The 19,958-nt window shown below is 39.6% G+C and overlaps 1 protein-coding gene across 1 annotated transcript in view; it reads left to right on the plus strand.

Annotated features, from left to right (window-relative positions):
* The window catches only part of LOC133446276 (inactive dipeptidyl peptidase 10-like), a 103,792-nt gene that overhangs the window by 78,884 nt on the left and 4,950 nt on the right, over window positions 1–19,958 (plus strand). The window contains exons 15-25 of the mRNA XM_061724286.1: window positions 3,331–3,422; window positions 3,639–3,686; window positions 4,383–4,504; window positions 8,012–8,056; window positions 13,757–13,855; window positions 13,950–14,019; window positions 15,553–15,747; window positions 16,652–16,706; window positions 17,826–17,925; window positions 18,939–18,997; window positions 19,734–19,806. Coding sequence (XP_061580270.1) covers window positions 3,331–3,422; window positions 3,639–3,686; window positions 4,383–4,504; window positions 8,012–8,056; window positions 13,757–13,855; window positions 13,950–14,019; window positions 15,553–15,747; window positions 16,652–16,706; window positions 17,826–17,925; window positions 18,939–18,997; window positions 19,734–19,806 — 958 coding nt within the window. The remainder of the gene's footprint in view (window positions 1–3,330; window positions 3,423–3,638; window positions 3,687–4,382; window positions 4,505–8,011; window positions 8,057–13,756; window positions 13,856–13,949; window positions 14,020–15,552; window positions 15,748–16,651; window positions 16,707–17,825; window positions 17,926–18,938; window positions 18,998–19,733; window positions 19,807–19,958) is intronic.

Genomic DNA, 19,958 nt, shown 5'->3' on the forward strand with positions numbered 1-19,958 from the left:
TTGTCGCTTAAACAGCATATTAATCAGGGTTGTAAAATAGCATTTTTTTATCTCCGTAATATTGCAAAGATTAGGAAAATCCTCTCGCAGAGTGATGCAGAAAAACTAGTTCATGCGTTTGTATCTTCTAGACTGGATTACTGTAATGTGTTATTAGCAGGATGTCCAAGTAATTTGCTGAATTGGCTCCAGCTGATCCAAAATGCAGCAGTACGAGTACTGACAGGAATCAGCAGGAGAGACCACGTCTCTCCAGTGTTAGCGTCGCTCCATTGGTTACCCATAAAATTCAGAATCCAATTAAAAATGTTATTACTTAAAGCCCGTATAAAGCCCAAAACGGCTTAGCTATGCAATATTTGCAAGACCTGATAGTACCGTATGTTCCTGGCAGAGCTCTCCATTCTCAGAGTGCAGGTTTACTCGTAGAGTATCCAAACCAAACGTAAAACCTTTCTGTTTAGTAAACCTCTAGTTAGTGTTCAGTAAACCTGTAGTTAGTGTTAGTAAACCTCTAGTTAGTGTTCAGTAAACCTGTAGTTAGTGTTAGTAAACCTCTAGTTAGTGTTCAGTAAACCTGTAGTTAGTGTTAGTAAACCTCTAGTTAGTGTTAGTAAACCTCTAGTTAGTGTTAGTAAACCTCTAGTTAGTGTTCAGTAAACCTGTAGTTAGTGTTAGTAAACCTCTAGTTAGTGTTAGTAAACCTCTAGTTAGTGTCAGTAAACCTCTAGTTAGTGTTAGTAAACCTCTAGTTAGTGTTAGTAAACCTCTAGTTAGTGTCAGTAAACCTCTAGTTAGTGTTAGTAAACCTCTAGTTAGTGTTAGTAAACCTCTAGTTAGTGTTCAGTAAACCTCTAGTTAGTGTTCAGTAAACCTGTAGTTAGTGTTAGTAAACCTCTAGTTAGTGTTAGTAAACCTCTAGTTAGTGTTAGTAAACCTCTAGTTAGTGTTCAGTAAACCTCTAGTTAGTGTTAGTAAACCTCTAGTTAGTGTCAGTAAACCTCTAGTTAGTGTCAGTAAACCCTCTAGTTAGTGTTAGTAAACCTCTAGTTAGTGTTCAGTAAACCTCTAGTTAGTGTTAGTAAACCTCTAGTTAGTGTTAGTAAACCTCTAGTTAGTGTTAGTAAACCTCTAGTTAGTGTTTAGTAAACCTCTAGTTAGTGTTAGTAAACCTCTAGTTAGTGTTAGTAAACCTCTAGTTAGTGTAAACTCTAGTGTCCACACTGGTGCTAGTCACAGGTTGGTATTGGAAAAACACGTCTGACCAAGGTAGACTGTTCATTAAAAAATCTTAAAGTGTGATGTGAAGTTTTCCAGACCCTGGGTTTGCTACACTGCTTTAAAGATGGACATTTTAACATAGAAGTCATTGGAGATTGACTCACTTTTGCACCCAGCTTCCGGTGACCATTTGAGGAACTGCAGGTTTTGTTTGTTCCTCGATACAGAAGTTAGATTGCCAGCAGTTGTGAAAAAACCCATAAGATTTGAACACCGAAATAAAAACAAGAACCTGCAAAACTGCATACATTTTGTGTTGCTCCATTGTTTGTATTTCTGGAGAACAAGCTTGAATGCAATGGATTTTTGTTTCTCAGTCCCAGCCAATCGATGAGCTTGGTTTTCTTATTAGGGCCCGAGCACTTACAGTGCGAAGGCCCTATTGTATCTGTAGGAATCTTTTTCCTCCTTCCGACAAAATGAGGGTCTTTTTGCCCCTCTAAACGTGGCCCAAAAGTCATCAAATTTTGCACCAAGCCAGGCCTGGTGAAAAATTTGATATTTTATGGTTTGCATTAATGGGCGTGGCCTAATGGCTCAACAGCGCCCCCTAGAAAACTTTGTGCCTCAAGCCCCACAATACGGTTTGACGTACATGCACGAAAATCGCTACACACCTGTATCATGTCGTAACTTAAAGAAAAGTCTCTTGGCGCCATGGCAGAAACTGAACAGGAAGTCGGCTATTTTGAATTAATCGTGTAATTGGCGCAATTTATGCCATTCCTTCGGCAGTTAATACGGCCCGAACCGTAACATGCACCCAGGTGTGTAAATACATTAAAATGTGCATCTCCATCCTGCGACGACGCGCATTACTTTTCTCAGTCAAAAGCGTTACCGTGGCGACGCTAGACGCCAAAAAGCGCACCCCCCGTTCATCTGATTGGTCCATAGAGAAAAAACTTTGTGCCTCAAGCCCCACAATACGGTTTGACGTACATGCACGAAAATCGGTACACACCTGTATCATGTCACAACTTAAAGAAAAGTCTCTTGGCGCCATGGCCGAAACCGAACAGGAAGTCGGCCATTTTTAACATTTTGAATTAATTTATACCATTTCTTCGGCAGTTGATACGGCCCGAACCGTAACGTGCACACAGGTGTGTTATACATCAAAATGTGCGTCTCCATTCTGCAACGATGCGCATTACTTTTCTCAGTCAAAAGTGTTACCGTGGCGATGACGATAGATGCCAAAAAGTGCGCCCCCCCCTTCATTTGATTGGTCCATATTTGATAGTTCCCCAAAAGTCACCAAATTTTGCACGCAAGCCAGGCCTTGCGATAAATTTGATATTTAATGGTTTGCATTAATGGCCGTGGCCTAATGGCTCAACAGCGCCCCATAGAAAACTTCGTGCCTCAAGCCCCACAATATGGTATGCATGAAAATCGGTACATGAAAATCGGTACACACCTGTATCATGTCGCAACTTAAAGAAAAGTCTCTTGGCGCCATGGCCGAAACTGAACAGGAAGTCGGCCATTTTGAATTAATTGTGTAATTTTGCCGCAATTTATGCCATTTCTTCGGCTGTTTCTTCATCCGGACCGTAACGTGCACCCAGTCCAGAAGACATCTACATGCAAGTCATGCAGCACGCCTGAACATGCACAAGGGTGCCAAGGCCCGTTCATCGCTGCTTGCAGCTTTAATTCCTTTTGGGTTTTTTTCCTCTTTGTCAGTGCTTGTTTCAGCCAATACCACCCCCAAACAAACACCTTTTGTAACTGATAGATGTTGCCCGGGTGGTTCGGTCCGCTTTTAAAAGTGCAGAATGAAAATTAACCAAATGAAGAGGCAAATTGTCGGCAACCCTGGCCAATTGAACCAAGTACCCCATGTTATACTGGTGTGAATATGCCCTTAAACTCACTGCCAGTTAAGATATAAACTGAAACATATTTAAGAACAAAGAGAACAAGTTCTTTAGCTTTTTCTCAGGCATTGAAGATTATCATGAATTGGAGGACAGGAAATCTACACAAGCTTACAACATGAAAAAAAATCTTCTTTCTATCCATCTGATTTGATTCTTTTAGTTCAGAGCAGATCAAAATGAAGTCCGACATTTAACATCCGGGAACTGGGAAGTAACCAAGATCCTTGCCTACGATGAGAACACCGATAACCTGTGAGTCTAACCAGCTGTGAATAGAGCATTTCAAACAGTAAAGTACTTATAGTAACATATTAGACTTTATCATGGATAATACATTCCTAACAGAGAAAGACTGTGTTTTTATGATGAAATGTAATAATCTCACTTAAACAAAAAGAAACTGGGTAGATAATAAGGTTCACATTTTGGTTTGGCCTTGTTGTTAATCATCTTATTCACTCTTAACAGCTATTTTCTCAGCACAGAGGGTTCGCCGCGAAGACGCCAAGTTTTTAGGTATGTGTCATTAATGTGCTTCTACAGTCTCCTGAGACTAAAAATAAAAGTGTTAACAATACAAAACCTGCTCTGTATTTATGTTGACATTTTAAAGAATAGGAAGATAACTTTAAAGACGGAATTGATAGTGTATTTTATTTTTCTAATGTAATTGATAATCACTGATTATCAGTGATTGATCAGTCAGAAAATGAATATAAACTGGCACAGATTATACATATTATATATATATATATATATATATATATATATATATATATATATATATATATATATATATATATATATATATATATATATATATAAACAAATAGAATATGTGTTTTTTTTATTCAATTCAATTCAATTCAATTTTATTTATATAGCGTCTAATACAACAGATGTTGTCTCTAGACGCTTTCCAGAGATCCAGAAAATTAACATAAACATAAACATAAACCCCTGAGCAGTTATTACATAAACAATGGCAGGTAAAAACTCCCCTAGTGGGAGAAAAACCTTAAGCCAAACAGTGGCAAGAAAAACTCCCCTTTAGGAGGGAAGAAACCTGGACCAGGACCTGGATCATAAGGGGGTAGAAACCTGGACCAGGACCAGGATCATAAGGGGGGACCCTCCTGCCGAAGGCCAGCTTATGTGTGTTTATGTATCACGTTTATGTGAAAGGTATTATTCATTATCCTCTTTCTCCAGTGTTAAAACCGTGGGGCTGTTCCCACGAAGATGTATTACATCTGAGCTAAATAAAGCCCACTGTCTGTACTTCGACGCTGACATCAGCCCTACAAATGAACACATTATCCTTCATTGTAAAGGTAGGTCATAAAATATCCCTGTTTAAGGCTTTTCCAGTGCTGGCTGCTCTAAATTACAAATTCCACTAACCGGGCTGTCGTAATATGATATTTTTGTAAGGAATGTAGTAGAATTCTGAAAATTGTACTTCATATGAAATTTTCTTCAGGTTTAATTTTGTGGATCGTACCAGCTTTCTGATGGCTCTGGTCACCTCAGATGAAAAAGTCAAAAAGTAATTTAAAGGAGCTTGAGGCTCCTTTTAAGAAATGAGACTCTCTAGCGCCACCCTTCACCACGATGGCCGTTGGGGGTACTGCAGCCAACAGTGAAGCCGGCACGGGAGAACGGGGAGAACGCACATGCAGCGTCATGTGACGTCACATCCACAGGACAGCGCGGGAAATTCGGGACCGAATTGCAGCACATTTTGCAGCACACAGCCTGTTCAAGGCAAAGGAGAGATACGCTAGAGGGCTCATTCTTTTGGGTTTGGAACGCTTCATCTGACATTATTACTAGAAAACTTAAAATGTATACGGATTTTTTTCATAAATCCTGCCTCAATCCGGCCTCAAGCTCCTTTAACTAATTGTTCACGACTTCTCTGTGGAATTCCCATTGTGGAGAACAACGGAGTCCAATCGAGACTGAATGATGTGCAGAAGACAGCAACGTTCAGGCAGCGTGCATTTATGTCCAAAAATGAATTTAGAGACAAACAGACGCTTGAGTCATCCCGGGAAGACTGACTCGGCTTGGATCGGGCGGCATTTAGTATAGCCCACCCAGTTTTTCCCAAGCCCCTCTCCAAACTATATTTTGTGGGCTCTCTCGTCCTTAAGCCTGATTTATGGTTCTGCGTTAAACCAAAGCAGAGCCTACGCCATTGCCGTCGTGAACCCTTCGGACTTCACCGTCACTCCATTTCTCCGCGGTGCAGTACCCCCCCAGAGCACTAGTTTATACTTTGTTTAGCTTCCGGTTTTTCTGGTCAGTGACTACGTTTACATGCAGTCAAAATTCGGGTTATTGCTGATATTCCAGTTACTGAAACATTCTTAATATTCCGTTTACATGGTAATGAATCATTCAGGATATCTGGATCAAACCAGCGACGCACGGAGAACATGATGACGCAATTCCCGTCATTTCTGCTTCTTCTTCCTGTATCCAAATTCAAAACAAACGCTGCTTCGCGCAACATTTCTCTCTCCTTCTTGTAAATCTCTATCCCGGTACTTTCTACCGTCTACAAATGCAGAAATGTTCATATCCTTCATTACATTTATGAAGTGATTAGTCTCCTCCTGGTCTTGGTTTCTCCGTGTTTATAAGAACTTCCTGGACTCAAAAGACCAGGATTCCTTGTGAACAGAGCATGTGCAGAAAACAAATTCATGTTCCGTTTGATGGGGATATTCCGTTTGGTGTTTACATGACCCAATATTCAGGTTTTAAAAGGAGTAACCCAGGGGTCATATTGGGGTTTTTAAAAACCGGAATATGAGCAAATTCCGGTTATTCAAAGGGGTTATTGGTGTTTACATGGCCGCGCAAATTTGGGTTATTGCCAATATTCGGGTTTTAAAAGGGTTATTGACTGCATGTACCTGTAAACGCAGTCACTGTGAATCAAAGAGATAAGGACAACTGTTGTGCAAGAAACCAAAACAACTCAAAAACAAAAAATCACACACACACGAAGAAAAGAGCGCTGAAAGTTCACTACTGCTTCACGAACCGGAACTGGAAATGCGTTGCTACCAAGCAAACCAATCACAGTCCTCTCTGTCTGCGTTGGGTCTGCGTCGCCTCCATGCGTAGTTAAATTTTTTGGCAGGTGCACGTCAGGCCACGGCGTAGCTACGGAGAGACTCCCGCGTAGCCGCGTACCCTACGGCGTAGATTTAACGCAGAACCATAATTCAGCCTTTACTTTACACCATTAAAATACACCTGCTGACTCTACCAGTCTCCAGTTTATCTTGTTTTCCAGTTGTTCGAGTTGTGTGAGTATCTTGTACTGGTTTGATCACAATCTATATTACATCCCCTCATACCCGCCTGTCTTGGCTCACCATGTTTGCTATGAAATATACTGCCACTTCACACGTCCTTTTTTTCAAACCATATCTGATGATACGTCAAACATTATCTGATTCTATTCACACATGACCAGAGGTTACTGGCCTTGCTTATCATAAGTAAACCCTTATACCTTGCTCATGGCACCACATGAGCAGCTTTAGCCATAGCCTGGTCACTAGGATTAGCTTTTGCTACTAAACAGGATGATGATCCAAAAGTGGATGTAAAATGGAAGATCATTTTTGGTGTATAGTCTACCTTCCAGAGAGAATGGAGGAGTGTTTGCAAACAGAATAGGAAGAAACAACTACTGAAAATCTTATTTTTTGATACCCCCAGTGTCAGAACGCCTTTTGAGTGTGAAAAGAAAAAGCAACCGTTATATGTGGTAAAAGCTTTCTTGTCACGTCTTCTGTGGAAAGATTCCAACCAGATGTGAAAAAATGGATGGATATTGGCAAGCCCTGTGATAAACTGGTGAGCTGTCCAGTCTATACCCCTGGAATAGGCCGGAAATAGCTGGAATAGCCTCCACAGATCCACTTGAAGAAGGTATTGATGATTGATAGATGGCTGGATATTAGCAAATTACATAAATGAAGTTGAAGAGAAAAAGTATTTTTTTGGGATCATACTTAATACAAAGTAATGGAAATCAAGGTGAATGTAACAATTACTATAATTCTTATATTTTCAAGAATTAAGTAGCCCATCATATATATATATATATATATATATATATATATATATGGTCAGGGAGCAGTTGAGTAGGACCCAGAATCAAGGAGGCAGCAGTTCCTAAAAATTTGATTTATTTACTCAAAAAAAAAAAAAGCAAAAGTGCTGCTGAGCAGGATTTACAAGAAACAAGAGCTTGATGAGAGGGGAAAACCAGTAGGCCTACAGACCAGGGTTGATGAGACGCAAGATGGGGACAAGAGAAGTCAAGAAATAACTTTAAACACAAGGACATGGGGTTTCAAAATAAAACAGGAACCAAAACTGTGGAAAAAAAAACAAACTGTGGCATAAACTCAAAACCGTGACATGTTTAGCCTGCCCAGAGACTTTCACTACAAGGATAGACTCATTTGATTGGCTCCCAATGATTTTTAAAGCAAAGTTAATAAGTTCCAACAGATGGGAACGAGACGAACCTGCAGAGCAAATCTAAATTTGCTAGCGGTATGTCTACATTTCTATCGTATCGTTCACCCAGCCTGGAGTCCTTACTGCTTAGCACTTGCTTGTAGTGTGGTGGACAGGATTTGCTAGACTAGGTGGCTTTAACCAGCAAACAGGGTCTGGCTAGCTACGTGATCATTTCCATGGTGCAGAATCATCTACATATGCTTAGCAAGCCTCCTCCCTCAGTACACATAAGAGAAACAGAACATTTTAAATTGAAATTGCATTGTATGTTTTTCCCCTTTTAGGTCCAGGAGCTCCAACTGTTATCCTACACAGCTTCAATAATTCAAGTAAGAGAGACATGTTCTTCTCTTCTTTCTATTTTGTTCATCTGAATTGTTGCAGTTATTACACTCTAAAGATATATCGTAATGACTGAGAACAGCAACCCTCAGCACCACTACTATTTTGCAACATATTTTATCAGTTCTGGCAGTGTTGTCAAGGTTTTGTAAATTATCATTTTTTTGTTTTCATTTTACCTTTTTTTCTTGAACCTAGAATCCAAAAAAACAAGAAAAAAGACTTTAACTTTGTTCCAGTATCTGTTATAGATTTCAGTGAGTTTACTCCAAAAGTCTGTCATCAATTCATCCATTCATGATACCAAAGCATTCCATGACTAAGCATGCCATATAATCACTCTAGCATGTCTAAGTTGTGCCACAGAGCCTTCTTGTCGGTGAACAAACTTGAAACACCTCAATGGAGGTGTCCATGAAACATCCCAATCCGACCAGACCACCTCAGTTGCCTTCACTTGACTGCAGAAGCCAGCTGTTGTGTTCTTGTACTTGTTATCTTATTTTCTGGTCACTACCCACAGTTGGTGACCATAGGAGAGGGTAGGAACAAAGATCAACTGGTTACTAGAGAGTGTTGCCTTTTAGTACTGCTCTCTCCTCACCACAACAGATTGTTATCCTACACGGCTGCAGACTCCATTGCACCAGTACTCCATTCCCTTCACTAGTGAACAAGACGCCAAGATAGTTGAAGCACTACTGCAATCTAAACCCAGAGAAGGCATTCCACTCTTTTCTGACTAAGCTCTCACATGGAGGTGATGATTCTTAAACCCATTTTACACCTGGCTGGAAACTGTTCCAATTCAAATCAATTCAATTGTATTTATATAGCGTCTATTACAACAGAAGTTGTCTCTAGGATTTTTCCAGAGACCCAGAACATAAACCCCAGAGCAATTATTAAATTGACCAGGACTAGGACTAGGATTTTTCCAGAGATAACAGAACATAAACCCCCGAGCAATTATTACATAAACATAACATAAACAATGGCAGGTAAAAACTCCCCTAGTGGGAGAAAAACCTTAAGCCAAGCAGTGGCAAGAAAAACTCCCCTTTAGGAGGGAAGAAACCTGGACCAGGACCAGGATCATAAGGGGGGGAAGAAACCTGGACAAGGAACTGGATCATAAGGGGGGACCCTCCTGCCGGAGGCCAGCTGGGCAGAATAGGAAAAGAGAGAACAGACAGAGAGAATGAATAACAGAGAAAGGAGAGACAGACACAATGGCTAACTGGTGCACTACAGGGATGACTATATAGCAGATGCAGAGAGCAGGCACTGAGGTGGTCAGAGGGGGGGACTGAAGGTCAGCATGCAGCTCCTGAAGCTCTGGCCTGCAAACATGCATGAAAGAGAAAAAGAGGGGGCAGATGAGCACAACAAACTACGAGAACAATGGAGAACAATGATGGTTATGAGATACTTATAATTAATAAATGAGAAAGAGAAGAACAGGAGAGGAGTGGTGATGGGCACCGCTCAGTGGATCATGCTGGTGCCCCCCTGCAGCATAGGCCTATAGTAGCATATATACAACAAAGCTATGTTTGAGACAAACTATTATAGTCTTGTTCTAAAGCTGACGCTATGACTACTGACTCTAACACACTAGAGTTTACACTACCTAGAGATTTACCAACACCAGCTAGAGGTTTACTAAACACTAACTATAGGCTTTACTAAACAGAAAGGCTTTAAGTTTAGTTTTAAAGGTGGAGGTGGTGTCAGCCTCCTTAACCCAGATTGGAAGTTGGTTCCATAGTAGTGGTGCCTGATAGCAGAACGCCCGCCCTCCAAATCTACATTTAGATACTCTAGGAACTACGAGTAAACCTGCACTCCGAGAACGGAGAGCTCTGCCAGGACACTATCGGGTTTTGCAAATATTGTGGGGCTTAGCCGGTTTGGGCTTTGTACACAAGTAATACAATTTTAAATTGGATTCTGAATTTTACGGGTAACCAATGGAGCAAAACTAACACTGGAGAGACGTGGTCTCTCCTGCTGATTCCTGTCAACACTCGCGCTGCTGCATTTTGGATCAGCTGGAGGATATTCAGCAAATTACTTGCACATCCTGCTAATAACACATTGCAGCCTAGCCTAGAAGATACAAACGCATTACTTTGTTTTTCTGCATCACTCTGTGAGAGGATGTTCCTAAACTTTGCGATATTACGGAGGTGGAAAACCGTTTTTTACAAACCTGATTAATATACGGTTAAAACGACAAATCCTGATCGAAAACACCAAGGCTTCTCACAGTTGCACTGGAAGCCATCGCAACACCATCCAATCCCTTCCTAAAATGCTTCAGACCAAGAATGATAACCTCTGTTTTGTCTGAATTTAGAAGCAAAAAATGTCTGGACATCTAGTCCTTGATGTCCCTAAGACATGCCTGAAGTTTAACTAACGGTTCTGTTTCATCCGGCTTCATAGACAAATAGAGCTGCGTATCATCAGCATAGCAATGAAAGTGTATGCCGTGATTCTGGATTATACTTCCCAACGGCTGTATGTATAAACTGAACAAGATAGCACTGAACCCTGCGGAACACCATAACAGACCCTTGACTGTTCTGAAGAAACCTCATGTACATGAACAAACTGGAACCTGTCAGATAGATATGATTTAAACCAACGTAGAGCTGTCCCTTTAATCCCAACAACATGCTCTAACCTGTGCAGAAAAATGCCATGATCAACAGTGTCAAAAGCAGCACTGAGGTCCAGTAGAACCAGTATGGACACTAATCCCTTATCTGAGGTCCAGTAGAACCAGTATGGACACTAATCCCTTATCTGAGGTCCAGTAGAACCAGTATGGACACTAATCCCTTATCTGAGGTCCAGTAGAACCAGTATGGACACTAATCCCTCATCTGAGGTCCAGTAGAACCAGTATGGACACTAATCCCTCATCTGAGGTCCAGTAGAACCAGTATGGACACTAATCCCTTATCTGAGGTCCAGTAGAACCAGTATGGAAACTAATCCCTTATCTGAGGCCATAAGAAGGCCATTCGTGACTCGAACCAGTGCTGTCTCTATTTTTTACAGATATATGGATAGGAGAAGGGGGGAGGGGGCATTGCTGCAAGTCTGAAATGAGAGAAACACAGGACAACACACAACGGGGACACAAGCCGTTGGAACCTCGCAAGAAATAAAAACAGACAAACAGAAACTGGAACAGGCAGAGACACAAACAGCAACCATTCCAGGTCTGTAAGACTGAATCAGTACTAGGTTACTGCGATTATCTGTCCCCAAAACTGTGGAGTGAGTATGTAGCTGAGTGAACAGGTGTGTATGTCTGTGTAAATGTGTGTGTGCAAAGTGAAAACAAGGCTTTACCTGAACTGCAACTACAGTGGAGGTGGGAGGGCACAACCCCGCCACCCGAGAGACCAGAAGCCGACAAGGAAGAAACCCGAACCCAGGCCACCAGCAACCCCACGGAGGACCAGAAGAGGGACAGGAGGAAACCCCCCTGCCAGTAAGCCCTCTCATCAAGTTACAGAAGGAAGCCCCATGCAGAGCCCCCATGACCACGGGAGGAGGCAGGCAGGAAACCCACGGCAATGGACCAGGACCCACCCGAACACCAGCCACTTGGCATAGGCCGATCGCGGGGCCAAGAGGGCCAGCCTGCCCGGAGAAAGGGCCATCCCGACAGCCGACAATGGTGGGCTGGCACCCGCCCACGATGAAAGGCCCTGCCCCTTCTCAACCTTTCCCCGACCATGAACCTAACCTGGGGCTTGCTGATTGAGCCGGAGCTTCGGGAGCTGCGTGCTGTCCTGAGGTCCCCACCCCCGGTCATCCCGCTGCTGCTTCCACCTGCCTGCTGTGCTGTTGACGTCCCCGACCCCCCAGTCTGGCCCTCGGCAGGAGGGTCCCCCCTTATGATCCAGGTCCTGGTCCAGGTTTCTTCCCTCCTAAAGGGGAGTTTTTCTTGCCACTGTTTGGCTTAAGGTTTTTCTCCCACTAGGGGAGTTTTTACCTGCCATTGTTTATGTAATAATTGCTCGGGGGTTTATGTTCTGGGTCTCTGGAAAGCGCCTGGAGACAACTTTTGTTGTATTAGATGCTATATAAATAAAATAAAATTTAATTGAATTGAAAGCGGGAACCCCAGAGCCAAAGGCAAGCCCAACTGCAAGGGCAGCGGGGAGAAGCGGAGGCGGGCACGGAGCGCGAGAACCCTTTAACAAGGAGCCACCCAGACAAGCCCAACAGCAAAAAGTCCCAAACCCAGGCTAGACAACGGACACCCATTCATACAGTTATATTATTGGAACTTTTCCACTTGTACCTACTCAGCCCGGCTTGGCTCGCCTCCACTCGGTTTGGCACTTTCCCACTAGGGGTCTAATGTGTTGAGTAGATACTTTTTCTTTAACTGTTCTAAGGGGCTGAGTCGGGCCGTATCTGATCATCACACTACATGCCATCGATTGGTCAGGGGGAGTCAGGATGTGACATCAGCGAAAGAGCGACTCTGACGGCGGATTCTTTATTCGACCAGCAATGGCAGCAAAAGTCAGTTTGGTGATCCAACTCTGAGGTGTAGATGTTCATGAACTTGGTGGCTGAGGAAAGAATTAAAAAGGGATCTAGATGGCGATAAGGAACGACCAGATCTACCAATCGTCCTGTCCCTGCAGCTGTGCCTTGCCACAATTCTGTCTCTGAGCTCCTTGGGCAGTTCCTTCCACCTCATGATTCTCATTTGCTCTGGCTTTCAAGGCTTTTCTCCCACTAGGGGAGTTTTTTGCCTGCCATTGTTTTGTAATAATTGCTCAGGGGTTTATGTTCTGGGTCTCTGGAAAGCGTCTAGAGACAACATCTGTTGTATTAGACGCTATATAAATAAAATTGAATTGAAATTGACATGCACTGTGAGCTGTGAGGTCTTATAGAGACAGGTGTGTGCCTTTCCTAATCAAATCCAATCAGTTTAATTAAACGCATCTGGACTCCAATGAAGGGGCAGAATCATCTCAAGGATGATCAGAAAAAATGGACAGCATGTGAGTTAAATATGAAAGTCACATGTGATATTTCAGTTTTTATTTGTTAATAAATTTGCAAAAATGTCTACATTTCTTTAAATAAGTAAGCTAAGTTTTTTTTATTTTAGCAAATGGCCGCAATGAAACAAAGAGGGAAACATTTAAAGGAGTCTGAATACTTTCCGTACACACCTTATACTGTATACACGCACACAAAATCACACACACATACATACGTGTGTGTACATTTATTTTCCTCTTTAGTTATTTTATTTATTTATTTTTTATTTTTTTCATTCATTCATGTACTAATTAGAAAGTAATTATTGTCAAGTGTGGATTTAATTGTGTGGGTGGCTAAGTACATTGTACTGGAAGCTTTTGTTTTTTGTTTTTTTTGTCATGACTTTCAAGTTTAGCTTCATCACCAATGATGATAGTTTGATTTGAAGCCAATATTAAAACTTAGTTTCCCATTCAAAATCACTGCTGATTATCTTTTTATTTACACTTTTAATCTTATTGCATAGTATGACTGCCTCAAACCGCTATATATATCTTTTTAATTATAGTTTATTTATGTGCAGTTGAACTTAAATTATTGATATTTATCTTAGGATCTTTTATCCTCTCAACATATCTCTGCAATGTTTACAGATTACTACATCATTGAAAACAATTTTGTGCTGAAGGCCGCCTTGAAGTACAAACGGATCCAGCTGGCTGACTTTAGAACGGTTCCAAAGGAACATTATGGTGAGAATAGAGCATTGGGTTTGTGTAATGTTACAGTGAATCACAATTCATTTTTATACGGATACATTAGCTTTTCATTTGTGTCTTTTGACAGATTTGCCTTTAAAGATCTCTTACCCACCAGACTTCTCAGATTCCCGTCAATATGGACTTCTGTTAGTCATGTATGTATTTTGTACGGTCTAAGGTCTGACTCTTCACTTGTACTTTGTTTTTTGTTTTTTTCTGTTTTTTTATTTAATTTAGATCCTCTACAAATCCCTTAATATAAGTTGTGTTCAGCTACAGGACTGTTTCAGAAAGTTAGAATATTGTGATAAAGTTCTTTATTTTCTGTAATGCAATTAAAAAAACAAAAATGTCATACATTCTGGATTCATTACAAATCAACTAAAATATTGCAAGCCTTTTATTATTTTAATATTGCTGATTATGGCTTACAGTTTAAGATTAAGATTCCCAGAATATTCTAATTTTTTGAGATAGGATATTTGAGTTTTCTTAAGCTGTAAGCCATGATCAGCAATATTAAAATATAAAAGGCTTGCAATATTTCAGTTGATTTGTAATGAATCCAGAATGTATGACATTTTTGTTTTTGTAATTGCATTACAGAAAATCACAATATTCTAATTTTCTGAGACAGTCCTGTAAGTTGTGTTCAGCTAAGCTTTCAAATTGTGTACGAATGTCAAGAGACAACAAAAATATTGAGGATACTCAATATACTCTGTTCTTTTTACAAAAAATGTCATCTTGTAACAAACTACTTTCTTCCTCTGTTGTGTGTCCAAATTGTTGCATTTTTATCTTTTGCAACAAGAACTTCATTGTTATCTTTAGATAAAAAGCAATAAGTACAAATACAAATTGGCAAACAATTTACCGTATTTTCTGGACTATAAGCCGCACCCACTCTATTTTTTTTTAAATAATTAAAAAAAGATATACAAGCCACACCTGCATACAAGCCGCATCCACTCTTTTTAAAAAAAAATATATGCAAACCACAGATATTTCTGTTGTTAGATTAGATATTTACTACATGTACAGAAGGATTTAGAACTGTAAATGATGTACATGTTTGTACCTAAATAGATCTTTCCTAACGGTATCTTTTAACACGGCAGCAACTTTGCTGATTAAAACGGGACAGAACCAAGAGAAAATAACCGGTATTTATTTATCTATTTATCTGTTGGAAATCTGCTTCTACCTACTTCTATCTGCTAAAGAAGAAGTAGCGTATTCTTCTTTGCATTTATTTTGTCTTAGTTTTGATTCTAATTCCGGTTAAAGCGCCCCGAGTGGTGGAAGAAAAATCCACAGAATAGCTGCACCTTTGTATAAGCTGCACGGTTGAAAACCTATGGAAAAAGTAGCGGCTTATAGTCCAGAAAATACGTTACTTTCTTCCTCTGTTGTGTGTCCAAATTGTTGCATTTTTGTCTTTTGCAACAAGAACTCCATTGTTATCTTTAGATAAAAAGCAATAAGTACAAATCCAAATTGGCAAACAATTTACATTATTGGCACAAATTGACACATGATTGATCATAGCACGGCCCAGACAGCTGTTGTGCTGTATCAGATCCAGTAAGATAAGACAACTGTGCAGTGAGTAGCGTGTTTCAGACAGCTGATGATTAGAAGAGAATCTCTCAGGACCTGTTTAACCAAACCTCTGCTCTGTTCAGTGACGGCGCCCCCGGTGGTCAGGAAGTGAGTGACCGTTTCTCTCTGGGCTGGGATTCTGTCCTGGTCAGTTCTGACGGCATCATCGTTGCCCGTCTGGACGGCCGGGGCAGCGGCTTCCAGGGCCAGAGGATCCTGCACGAGATCCACCAGAGACTGGGGACGGTTGATGTTCAAGACCAGATCGCAGCAATAGAGTATGTTCTCTCTCTGTCTCTCTCTCTCTCCAAATGTCGAGAAAAAAGTCGAAACGTCGAGATTAGACTTCAGACTTTTTATTGTCATTATACAGGGCACAACGGAATTAAAGGAAAAAGTTTAATAAATAATTAATAATAATCATTAATTAATGTTGAAGTACAATTTCGAGAAAAAAGTCAACATTTCGTGAATAAAGTTAAAATGTTGAGAAAAAAGGCGAAATCTCGACTTTATTCTCGACATTTCGACTTTTTTCTCAAAATTGTATTTCAACATTAATCTCGATATTTCTACTTTTTTCTCGACATTTCGACTTTTTTCTCGAAGTGCACAATAAAAAAAAATCTTCCCCTCTCGTATTTGTTACAGTTCTGTCTTTTTTCCTCCTGTATACATATTAAAATGTTTTCTTTTGTTTTTTTTTTACATTTTTATTTAAACTCATACTTAACATATGAATGATTAATTTCAAATAAGACTGGCTTTACACACACTTTTATGATATACTTTTTTTTTAATTCTGCATTACAGAAAAATGCAGATTTCATAGAATTAAATATAGACCAAACAGCAGGATGTTGAAATGGCAAAAAAAAAAAAAATCTCTGATCCATGACATGCCATAGAAGATCTATACAGTGTTACAACAAAAGATTGGTGATGGAATACATTTTCTCTACTACTTCTTTAAATTAATTGATTCATTAAAGAATTCAACGCCTAAAGACACCTGATTGAACAATGGGCCTTTCATTAAAGTAATAACCATCAAATTAGTTTCATGAAAGGTCACATTTATATAGCATACTCATTTTGCCCTTCACATTCAGCTGACTTGAAGTTCAGCTTCAGAATTTCAAATGTAGTAGTTTATATTATGTGTATATGTTTTTTTTCCAGATACATGATCAAATTTCCATACATTGATCGGACACGAATAGCAGTGTTTGGAAAGGTGAGCTCATGCTCTTGCTATTGTCAGTGTCTCAATATACTCAACATATGCTTCCAAAAAATTATGCGTGAATGTAGTGAATTTATACGGAAGCCTATTGCATTCACTTGAGAAAAAAAAATCTGCTCTGTTTTTCTGAATTAAAGGAGCTTGAGGCCGGATTGAGGCAGAATTTATGAAAAAAATTCGTATACGTTTTAAGTTTTCTAGTAATAATGTCAGATAAAGTGTTCCAAACCCAAAAGAATGAGCCCTCTAGTGTATCTCTCCGTTGCCTTGCGTTCTCCCGTGCTGGCTTCACTGTTGGCTGCAGTACCCCCGACGGCCGTCGTGGTGAAGGGTGGCGCTAGAGAGTCTCATTTCTTAAAAGGAGCCTCAAGCTCCTTTAATGAGATAATTATTTCAGAATTCCGAGAAAAGTTTTAATTAAAAAAAAATCTGCTCTGTTTTTCTGAAATAACGAGATAATTATCTCAGAATTCCGAGAAAAGTTTTAATGAAAAAAAAAATCTGCTCTGTTTTACTGAATTAACTAATTAATTATCTCAGAATTACGAGAAAAGTTTTAATTAAAAAGAAAATCTGCTCTGTTTTTCTTAATTAACAAGATAATTATCTCAGAATTCCGAGAAAAGTTTTAATGAAAAAAAATATTTCTGCTCTGTTTTTCTGAATTAACCAGATAACTCACAACTTGCAAGAATCTGTCATCCACTTGAGAGCTGGATTTCATGGAAGCAAACATGTTCCTGTCCAGTTTAATCCAGTTTTATTTTGCTTTTGGTTTGAAACATTGGGAGATACTCCCAACACTGGTATTGTTATTAGTTTGTTGACTTTGCGGTTGTTCAGACGGAAAGCCCATTCTGATCTGCTGGACAACTTTTCTCCAGGATCAGTTGAACAAGTAATTATCTCGTTAATTCAGAAAAAAAGCAGATTTTTTTTTAATTAAAACTTTTCTCGGAATTCTGAGATAATTATCTCGTTAATTCAGAAAAACAGAGCAGATTTTTTTTTTCTCAAGTGAATGCAATACGCTTCCGTGAATTTATAAAATGAGTTTAACATTTTACCACTTGGTGAGAAGTGAATGAAAGCCTGTGTTTGCTTGTCCAGGGCTATGGAGCCTACCTCACCTTAATGATGCTCAAGTCCACTGATAGGCTGTTCAAATGTGCATGTGCAGTTTCACCGGTGACGGACTGGAAGGTCTACGGTGAGTACACAATCAAAAGTCCTGCACCAAGTCACTTTAGCATCTAATGTCAATTAAAATAGTTATGGGATGTTTTTACATCATCTTACGGTGGCCGAGACCCGCCATTGCTGAAAATAAAAGAAACGCTGCAAACAGAAACAAACGCCGCTGCAAATAAAATAAACGCTTAGCAAATAAAATAAACGCTGCAAACAAAAAGAAACGCCGCTGCAAATAAAAGAAACGCTGCAAATATAAAGAAACCCCGCTGCAAATAAAATTAAAAAACGACGCAAATAAAAAAGCTACAACGGAAGTGAATTACTGGGGACTATTTTTGCTGATGCACCGGTGTTGCACATTAAAAATTACACGTAGCGACGTTGAACACTAACCTTTTCACTTATTTTCTCGTTCGTTGTTCTTCTTATTCCTCGCTCTTCTTATTTCTTCCTTTTCACTTACGTCCTCTTCGTCTTCTTCTTCTCCTCTCACGTAAAAAACACTGGTGCATCAGCAAAAATAGTCCCCGGTAATTCACTTCCGTTGTGGCTTTTTTATTTGCATCGGTTTTTTTTTTATTTGCAGCGGTGTTTCTTTATATTTGCAGCATTTCTTTTATTTGCAGCAGTGTTTGTTTTTATTTGCAGTGTTTATTTTATTTGCAAAGCGATTATTTTATTTGCAGCAGCGTTTATTTTTATTTGCAGCGTTTCTTTAATTTTCAGCAATGGCGGGTCTCGGCCACCGTATCATCCCCATGAAGGAGAGCTAAACTTTGTGTAAAGGTCTAAAACTCAGGATGTATTTTGTGAAATGTTAGTCTTCAACTACATTATTTCTGATGGAAAGAGCTGGATGAAAGGTGATTCAGAAAATCCTTTCATCGACATAAAGTATCATTTACGCCTCTATGATGAAACCTTCTTATTTGCACTCAGGACAAGACTTAACTTATTTAAAGAACTGAACTGAAGCTAAATCATCCTCCACATGCAGCACTTTTAGGGTATAACTTCTCATTTGCACAGCTTCAGCGTTCTCTGAACGATACCTTGGTATGCCACTGCAGGATGACAACAGATATCAGGTGTGTGCTTTCTGCCATCTCCTGTCTTCTGCCTACACTCAACCAGTTGTCAACCTTTCTTTTTTTTTCTTAAGCCACTGCAAATGGGATTCCTGGCTGTCTCTGGCCTCATCCAACATGTTTTGAAGCACATCCCAAAAAAAAAATCTGGGCCTTAAAAGTGATTCATATCCTGCTCTTATATAACATTGGCTTTATCTGTATAATATGTTTGGTAATATTTCTAGAACAGAAAATGATGTATGTCTGAAAAAGTATTAGTATTAGGAGTATTAGGACCAGGCAGGAGAAAAATAAAAATAATATTTTAGAGGAGGAAGATTTTTTTTTCATCATGCACTTTGAGAAAAAGTCAAAATGTCGATAATAATGTTGAAGTACAATTTTGAGAAAAAAGTCGAAATGTTGAGAAAAAGGCGAAATGTCGAGATTAATGTTGAAGTACAATTTCGAGAAAAAAGTCAATTATTCTCGAAATTTCAACTTTTTTTCTCGAAATTGTATTTCAATATTAATCTCAACATTTCAACTTTTTCCTCGAAGTGCACAATAAAAAAAAATCTTCCCCTCTCAAATACTTTTCTCCTGCATGGCCCTAATACTCTTCCGTAGTGTATCACCATTTAAATTGTAATATTATAAATGTTAACACATTCATTTTTTTATTGCATTCCTCTGCAGCAGTTACAATAACTATGAGTTTATTATCTCCTTACTATTTCTGATTTAATTTCAGTTTTCTAGTTTGCTGCAGAATGTTCAGTCTCTTCGGGAGCAGACACTGATGCTGGTGCACGGCACTGCAGATGGTAAGAGACAATAAATCATAGGTAGATTGAAAATACAATATGTCACTACTGGGCACAAAGAAATACAATCCTGGAAGATAATAAAACAAATGTTTTTTTGATCAAAAGATTTAAAAAAAAAAAAGTTATCCAAAATGATGCTGGGATGTCCT

This window comes from Cololabis saira, chromosome 6 (genome assembly GCF_033807715.1).
Source record: "Cololabis saira isolate AMF1-May2022 chromosome 6, fColSai1.1, whole genome shotgun sequence".
In the NCBI taxonomy this organism is placed as follows: domain Eukaryota; kingdom Metazoa; phylum Chordata; class Actinopteri; order Beloniformes; family Belonidae; genus Cololabis; species Cololabis saira.